At 35.5% G+C, this 9,448-nt stretch overlaps 1 protein-coding gene across 2 annotated transcripts in view; it reads left to right on the top strand.

The window, feature by feature from the left end:
• Nucleotides 1-9,448, top strand: part of KDM7A (lysine demethylase 7A) — a 107,249-nt gene that overhangs the window by 20,112 nt on the left and 77,689 nt on the right. For both annotated transcript variants that reach the window (XM_069087349.1, XM_069087350.1), the window contains exon 2: nt 4,115-4,200. In XM_069087349.1, coding sequence (XP_068943450.1) covers nt 4,115-4,200 — 86 coding nt within the window. The remainder of the gene's footprint in view (nt 1-4,114; nt 4,201-9,448) is intronic.

Raw genomic sequence — 9,448 nt, 5'->3', positions numbered from 1 at the left:
CTTTACTCATGTGCTACCTAGCCGCCCCTTAGCTGTGTAACCTTAAAGACATTTAATTTTTCTGTGCCTTAGGGTAACTTGTCTATAAAATGAAAGTAATACTTTTGCCCACTTAATTTGTATGATTGTTGTGAGGAAAGTATTTCATAAACTTTAAAATGTTACAGAAATGTGAGTTATTACTTTGCTTTTGTGTACTTTAATATCTTAGTTATTATCATTTTTTGAAAATACTCTTTTCACTTTCAGTGAACTCTCAGGAAGTTGTTATTCTGTGCCATTAGGTTTTACTATGAAATTTGTGTGACTCTTTTTATTCTTTGTATTCTTCTTGTTTCTCCTTTTAAAAAAAAAACCCAAACCCTGCAATATGAGTAGATGTACAGGTTTTATAACTGCTTTTACTTTTCTTTGGACCTTTAGGAAGATGTTGAGTTGACTTAAAGTATTTATTTTTATATTAAGATACTTATAAAATCATTATCCTCAGAAATATTTAAAAAGTCTTTGTCCACTGAGACATATGTTAGTCTGTATTCTAAAACTGATGATAGAGTATCTACCCTTTCATCCAGTAGTCTTAGTACTGGGCGTTTATCCTAAGGATGTTACTCAAAGGATCTCACATATCCCCAAATATTAATACCTGCAATTGTTGTGGTAGCAGAAAGTTGGAAATGGAGTGGGTGTCCATCAGTAGAGGATGTAAGTTGTGGTATAGCAATGTAAGGGAGTACTCTTATTCTTTTAAGAAATACTATATGAATAATTCTGAGATACATGGAAGTACTTGTGTAAACTGGTACAGAATGAAGTAACCAGAACTTTATAAATGATTCCTGTAATGTTAATGAAAAGTATAATGAAAGGTAGCTGAACTCAGATTAATTGGAATGACAAATCTTGTACAGGAAAATAGATAATGAAGGACACTTCCTCTCTATAGAAAGTCGAGAGGACTAGGGTTGAATAGACAGCAAGTATCTTCTGATAAGTTGGTTTTGCTGAACTGTTGTTAGGAAGTGTTAGGGGTGCTGAATGTGGCATATAGAGAGATTATTCATTGGCTATCCTGCTCTATCAGTAACTTGGCTAGATTAATGTGTACAAATTTTTCTATTTCTAGCAGCTGTTATCTCCACTAGCATCCTGCTCTGATGCCTCATTACAGTATGAAAGTGATCCTGGGTTATTGAGAAAGAAATACTAGTGGAGCACAGGCTCTGACCAGATCTGTTAAATTAAAAAGTTGTAAATGTGTCATTGTCAACGCACACATGTCAAGTTGCCCAACCTTCCTCGATAAGTTTGAGAGGATTATTATTTCTAGATTGGTTATAGTGTGAAATATTTTTCCACACTGGCTACTTTTGAAAGAGCATCTAAGTCCTTGGGGGACATAAAAATTTCAGTTTTTAAAGTGTTTAAAGTGATTGTTCTTAGTAATCCTGTGCTTTAATCTTCGGTTATAGCATTTAGATTTAGTTGATTCCTTTAAAAAAAACAAAACAAACCCTTGGGGCGGCTAGGTGGCTCAGTGAATACAACGCAGGCCCTGGAGTCCAGAGGACCTGAGTTCAAATTTAGCCTCAGACGTGACCTTGGGCAACTGGACCCCAATTGCCATTCCTTCCCCCCTCCTCCCCTCCAAAACCCCTCAAAATTATAAATTCCTTGTTCATTTAGATATGTATTTATATGCCTCATCTTAAAATCTCCACTAGACAATGATGCTTTTTTTTTCTTTTAGCATTAAAAAAAATTATTCTAGATTTGATAGCCCAAATAGATGAATTGGGAACCAAGAAGGTAAACCAAATGTACAGAAATATTCTATGTGAAATGATAAACTTTAGTTATTTTATGTGTTTTAAAATATCAGCTGACTTTAGTGGAAAGTAGCAAAAACATGCTCTTTGCTTCTTTATACTCTTCTGAACTTTTTCCTTTTGTATTTTTCCAAATTTTGTTGTTTTGCTCTTATTTTTATTTAGTTGCAGTCAAGTTTGTATATTCTGCTTCTGCTTTACTTTGCATCATATCATGTCTTTCTATGTTTCTTTGTGTTCTTTGGACATGCCATTTATAATTTCTTATGGCAACAGTCATCTTCCATTTTTTAATATACCCAAATTTGGCTAGTTATTGGACATGTTAGCTGTTTCTGATTTTTGTCTTTTATGCGTAATACTGTTCTCAACATTAAAAAAAATAACTTTGATATGCTTAGGGTACAGTTGTAGTAATGGAACCACTAGATCACAGGTTGTGAAGTTTTGTAGCTTTTATTATATAATTTAGCATTCAACTCAATAATCATGTACAGATTATAGATTGATGTGTATTATGTGCCGGGTGCTTTAGTAGATACTGGGATATGAAGACAAAAAAATGAAACAATCTGTTATTAATCATTGATTTATAAATTCTTTAGTCTTTATTTTTTCTATAAAGTTTATTTCTACCAAAGTATCCTCACTAAGTTGTTATGATGATTAAAAATATTAAGCAGTTTTCTAGTATGTATAATTATATATTTCAGAATTTAAAAATTATCCTAATTAAAAGTGTTAATTGTTGTCTGTGTTGATGCCAATAATCAATAGGGGAGATTATTGTCATTGGTATTATGTACTCAAGGAAATAAATTACTCAGTTACCAGTGGTGATTAAAAATTGGGCTTGGACACAGAATTATAGAGCCTCAGAGTTGAATGGGTTATCTAGGCCAACCCTTACATGAAACATGATTTTACTAAATGAAATGAAAATGAGTAGAGTTAAAATATTCTTCTATGCCAGGATAACTTGACTTAGCTCTTTTAAAGTTTATACAGTGATTTCAGTGACTGATTTTGGAGGTACTGTGATTTAAGACAGAATTACTTGCTCTAAATCACTATTGATTGGAGAAATGCAAATTAAAACAAGTCTGAGGTACCACCTCACAACTATCAGATTGGTTAATATGGCAGAAAAGGAAAAAGACAAATGTTGGAGAAGATGTGGGAAAATTGGGACACTAATGCATTTTGGTGGAGTGGTGAACTGATCCAACCATTCTGGAGAACAATTTGGAACAAAGGGCAATCGAACTGTGCATATCCTTTGATCCAGCAATATCACTACTAGGTCTGTAGCCCAGGGAGATCATAAAAAGGGAAAAGGACCTACCTGTTCAAAAATATCCATAGCAGCTCTTTTTATGGTGACAAAGAATTGGAAATTGAGGAGATTCCCATCAAATGGGGAGTGGATGAACAAACTGTGGTATATGAATATAATGGAATCTATTGTGCAATAAGAAATGAGAAGCAAACAGATTTCAGAAAAACCTGGAAAGACTCGACTCACATGAACTGATGCTGAGTGAAGTAAACAGAACCAGAAAAACATTGTACACAGTAACAGTAACATTGTGTGATGATCAACTATGATTAACTTAGCTCTTCTCAGCAACGCAATGATCCAAGACAGTTCCAAAAGACTCATGATGGAAAAGGCTATCCACATCCAGAGAAAGAACTGATAGAGTCTGAATGCAGATCAAAGCAAACTGTTTTCACTTTTTTTTTTTTTGTGGTTTTCCCCTTTAGTTCTGATTCTTCTTTCACAACATGACTAATGTGGAAATAGGTTTTACATGATTGCATGTGTATAACCTATATCATATTGCTTGCTGTCTTGGCGAGGGAGGGAGAAAAATTTGAAACTCAAAATCTTATAAAGAATGAATGTTGAAATATCTTTATATGTAATTGGAAAAAGTAAAATACTATTTACAAAAAAAAGAAGAATTACTCCTGACATTTCTACTAGCTTTTGATAGTGTGGAATTAATGTTGAGTTACTCTTGATCCTTTGGAGTTTCTCTTGACGTTTGCATAGTGGATAATCAGGCAAGTGGAATATAATTTTGGCATGTTCTGTCAGTAGAGGTAGAATGTGTGTGTTTGTATATTACCAAATTGTTGGTAATTTTAATTTTAAATTTATAAGACTAAACCTTGCAGTACATAGTGTTTGATGCAACTTTCTTTTAAATTTATTTTCAGTTTTTCAATTTCAATTTCATTATTCAATTCTGAATTTTATTTTTTTCTTTCTATCTTAGCTGTGTTAGAGTAGAAGAACATCATGCTGTTGATATTGACCTCTATCACTGTCCCAATTGTGCAGTTCTCCATGGATCTTCCTTAAGTAAGTATTAGATGTGCAAACTAATGTCAATGCAGGATATGTGATAACACTGCATTTTGACCAGTTATGTTGTCATGTACTTCTACAAAAAAATGTTTTTCAGGAAATATTAGGAATAAGTTCTAAATCTATTATTAAATTGTTTCTAGGTCAGGAAATTTGTGTCTTCAAGTTATTAATTGTCAAAACAAAGTGAAAATTATGTTCAGATTTTGTTACTGAATCCAATTATTTAATCATTTTACAAATTAAAAATGTTCTTTTTTCGAAATATTTGTGATAACTTACAGAATATGTAATGTTTTTGTTTCCCAATAAAGCCAAACTATAATCCTTTAAACAAAATTTTGTTTTGGGGTGTAGCTTTATATTTTTAGTAGAAAAATAACTATTTAGCTAACATGTTGTAACACCAATGCAATATTTACAGCACCCATGATCACGATAAAGACCGTGACTATAAGTATCACATGATGTTTGATCGCAAAATACCAGACTCTCCAGATAGAGGATAAAGCTGAAGGATTTGTTTAAACACCAGAAAACCGAATCCCCAACCCACTGGTGTAAGCCGATTCCATCATAGTGCCAAAGATATTCAGAAGCCATAATGATGCTGAGAGCCACAGTATCCTTCAGCTTTCCCACAAATCAATACAAGATCAGTATTTACTCAAAAAACTCTGTCTCCTTGCCTGAGCTCCTTTGTCCCCAACTGTTCCCAGCTGTCAACAACTGTCAGGCTAGCTCTCTACCAGCTTCTTGTAGGCTCTGCTTCTCATCAAATTCTTCCCACCAGAGGCTCCATGTGACTGTATTCAGCCTATCAGGGGGCAGAGATTATCTTCACAGTAGGGAATGTTCCTGTGGGCTCTAGGGGGCAGAATTTGTCTTCATAGCATGGGAGGTCTTCAAACTTCCCCTTAGGTCTATTAAGGGGCAGGGAAAATCTTCAAATCCCTATTCCCATTACACATGTACAATAAAAATGTACTGATAAACACTTCTGAATTATTTAATGTCACTTTTTTTTCCTTAAAAATTTAGACTACTTAGGTGGCACAATGAATAGAGCACTGGCCCTGGAGTGAGGAGGACCTGAGTTCAAATTTGGCCTCAGACACTAAACACAAAAACTAGCTGTGTGACCTTGGGCAAGTCATTTAACCCCAATTGCCCTCCAAAAAAAGGCAAAAAAAAAATTTAGACTACAAGGTACACTCAGAATTATGGTCATTATTTTTCATTGTACCAACCCCCCCTCCCCATAGGAACTGTAGATTGCTAGTACCCAAATATATTTTGTTCCATGGTTTGATTTAAAGATGAATCTATAGTATTTTTATGGATATGACAATATAATTTAGGATTCTTTGTAGTTTTTCAGAAACTCTGTTCCATAGCGCTTTATATGTAATTTTGCTTCATTTTCTGTTATTAACTGAATTTTTAAAAAGGGTGTGACTATGTTATATAATTTTTTTTCCCCTAAGTAATAAAAACCATTCCTCTGTGGACTAATATTCCCATGATAGTAATGATTAAATATGGGTATTTAGCTAGTCTGGAAAATTTACCTACAAGTTATAATGTCTTTTATGTGAAAATGTATACAGAGTCTAAATAGGCAATTTAGAATCAGACTTTTGGAATGTAACTTATTTGTATGTTGGAGAATACCTATTTATTAAATCTAATTTAGCATTTTCTTGATGATTCAGTTGACATGATGACAACTTATTAAACTCTAATGTAATACGTGATGTACTCAAGAGTAAATTGCAGTACTGCTATCTGTGAAGGAAATGTGTTTCAGTGATATGCTGAAATTTTGTCACAGATTTTGGTTTTTTACATAGAAATGATAGAGGAGCTAAACAAGGGCCATATTATATTGGATGTTATTCTTTTCCTCTGCCCGTCCTCATAAGCTAAGTTTGGCTTCCTTACCCTCAAGACTCACAGGAGTGCTGCTCTTATGTCTCTCAAGATAAGACTCTTGCCCAACCATACAAAGGCTGACCATTTGCTATGTAACGATCAGCCTTTGTGGAGACCTGGTGCCAACATCACCATGGCCTTGGTAGAGCTAGCTAGATTTCACTAATCATAGGTGATGGTAGTTCTTATTTTTAAGCATATATTGGCTTCAAATGATATACTTATGATAGTTATTACTGCATAAGAGAGAATTACCTCTGACATTCCCACTAGCTTCTAGTAGTGGGGAATTGGAGTTAAATCACTCCATTCCTTTGTAGTTCACCATGAAGTTAACTTAATAAGTAAACAGACAGGGCAAGCAAAATTTTGGTGTGTCCTGGCTGTATAGATAAGGCATGGGAGGACAGAGAAAACTTAAATTCTTGTCATTTCTATTTTTAAATATACCTGTACTTAAAAAAAGCATTGCTGTTGCATATTCCTGAGCCGCCATGTAGTGCTTAGGAAAACAGAATACCTCTCATTTTACACCATCTCTATGCCAACTTTGTTCAAAGTGGCTTTCACTCCAGACCCTTATGTGTTGAAGTAGCACAGTGGCTGCCTATCTCTATACTCAAAGGCTCTGGAATGTATTGCTTTTAAAATAGTAGTTCTACTGTCTCCTCTCTCTGAAGTCAATTGTCAGTTTCAATTGCTGTCACTGTTTTGTTGGTTGTAAATATGATGCCTTGTTTTCTAATCATTTGTCTTGTGGAACATTTCAGAGTAGTTCACCTGTCCTTTTGGAGGTTTTGTGACACCTATTTGGTGCTCAGAAGGTTTTTTTTTTTGCTTACTTTATATATAATGTCCATTATAGGCCAGGCCTCTGACCAGTATTGGAACAAAATAAGACATTTGCAGATTATTTAGCAGTTAACAGAGAAGGTTCATTTAACTATAGCAGAGGAAAGAAAGAAATTGTTGAATATTAAGGACCCTTTATTAAGGAAAATAATTTTTATTAAGTATATTAAGGATTGCTTCTGTTGAGTGCAGATTTCTTGCCTTTATCTCTCTTGTGATGGTCTAAGGTCAGATGTTTAAAGTAATAGTTGAAGTTTCTCAAAGGGTCTCTGGCCTTTTTTGTACTTATGTGACCAGGATGGGTCAATGGTTTAAGTTCCTTAGTTCTCCATATGAGCAGATTAAGTCTTGAGGACAGTTTCCATGCCTTTTAAGAAAAACAAAACAAACAAAAACATCTAGAGATGTGTTGAGTTTTAGAGTTTTGGGGTGCTCGAGACCCCAAAATATCAACATGCTGGGTCTTGCCAAATGAATATTTGACTGAAGTCTTCTCTCAACTAAATTAAAGCAAAGTTTATTGAAGATTCGCCATACTGGGCAGACTCTTAAGGAGCCTAAGTATTTGTGACACTTGTCAACACAAGCTGACCAGAATAATCTGACACAGGGTAAATCTGTGCTAGATTAATCTCAGCCACTTCATGGAGGCAATATGGATCTTATATACAGAAAGATTTTGTATCTTTCTTGGTGGGAAGTCTAGTAACAGAGGCTTGGGCTCAGCCACAATGTAAGGCTTATTGACTCATGCAAATGCCTCATCATATGGAATGATTTAATCAAGAGTCCAAGGGAGGTTCCCAGAGCCTGTACCTCAAGGACTCAAGCAGAGCTGGAGGGGGCTCCCAGAGCCCATACCTCATCAGTAGAGAAGTTGCAGATCTTCATTGTTAGACAAAGTTTTGCTTCTTGTTGGGAGTTTTTTGATTTATTTGATCCCCCCCTTCCTCTTTTCTTTATTTAAAAAAAAAGTCTTGGTTATAAGGGATTGCCTTTCTTGGAAGGAGATGGAGAAGGCTACAGGTAGGCCATACTGGTGAGGGAATCTGAACACTTCCTTACTCCTCATTATCACTTCTATACTTTCCCTTTGCCTCCTTTACTCAGTAGCTTTTTCTTTTTTAAGTGCATGCATTCAAAATTTTCTACCCAGTAAAAATGATGGTAGCTGTAGTATATATAAGGTATTCTCCCTCCTTTCTCAAGGAGTTCAGCACTTCTATTCCTATCCTCTCCAACTCCTGCTCTTATACAAGGGGTCTTTAATATTTTTCCTTCAGACTTCCTCACCTCTTTTTTCTTTTTCTTTTTTTTTTAAAGGAGGAAGGCAGGACAATTGGGGCTAAGTGACTTGCCTAAGGTCCCACGGCTAGTAAATATTAAGTGTCTGAGGTCAAATTTGAACTCAGGTCCTCCTGACTCTAGGGCCGGTGCTTTATTCACTGTGCCACCTAGCTGCCTTTAACCTCTTTTTTTTTAACCTCCTTAAATGTCCCATGTCCTACTCCTTCATTCTACCATAAGGATAGTTGCCCACTAGATCTTAACCATTATTCACAAGTATTACACTTCCCTCATTAGAAACTCTGGACAATCTGGCTATAATCTCCTTTGATTATACGCTTGTCTATCTTTTACTCCTTCTGTACCTGTTCTTTGCCCTCATCAAGATGTCCCCTATAGAAGCTGTTTCAAACTTCTTTGCTTCTGAAGACCCTCTCTCCACATCTCTTCCTTTCCCATTCTCTATCAGCTGAAGACGTTGCCTCTTACTTTCCTGAAAAAATTGAAGCTGTTTAGCATGAACTCACTCTTTTCCATCTGCTTCATCTCAAAATCCTTGAAATCATTCCCCATTCTTCCCTCTTCTCTCCCAGTCTCTGACAAAGGGGTGATTCTTCTTTCAAAGTCTCCCCCATTTACTCATTTAGCTTTTGTTATGTTCCCCTCCCATCTCTCTAGCATATTATATTCTCATTCATCTCCCTTTTTTCTCAAATCTTTAACCTCTCCCTATCTACTGGTTTCTTCCCTACTGCATTCAAACATTCCTGAGTCTTCCATATCCTTTGAAAAAAAAAAACCCAAAATCCTCACTAGACCCTACAGAGATCTGTCATCTTATATCTCTTCCCCCTTCCTCTGCCAAACTCTTTGAAAAAGGTGTTTAAACTTGCTGCCTCTTCTTCTCTTCTCATTGCATAACTCTTTACAATCTGGCACCAAATCTATTCTCTCCAAAATTACTAATCATTTCCTTAGACATCTTATTTTTCACCTAGCTTCACTCATTTGGGACTTCTCCATCTTGCTCCCCAGTAAACTTATCTTTGGGAAATCTTGTCATCTTGCAAAATCCAATAAGTCTTGTTACTTACACTTCCTACCATCTACATTTCTGGTGGGAGGGTGGAGCCATAAATTCCTCCACTTTAAGGAGAGGGGACAGGAC

This window comes from Petaurus breviceps, unplaced genomic scaffold (assembly GCF_028583685.1).
Source record: "Petaurus breviceps papuanus isolate PSGF00001 unplaced genomic scaffold, PetGlider_PUasm1.0 181, whole genome shotgun sequence".
In the NCBI taxonomy this organism is placed as follows: Eukaryota; Metazoa; Chordata; class Mammalia; order Diprotodontia; family Petauridae; genus Petaurus; species Petaurus breviceps.
This window is presented reverse-complemented; position numbering and strand designations above follow the sequence as displayed.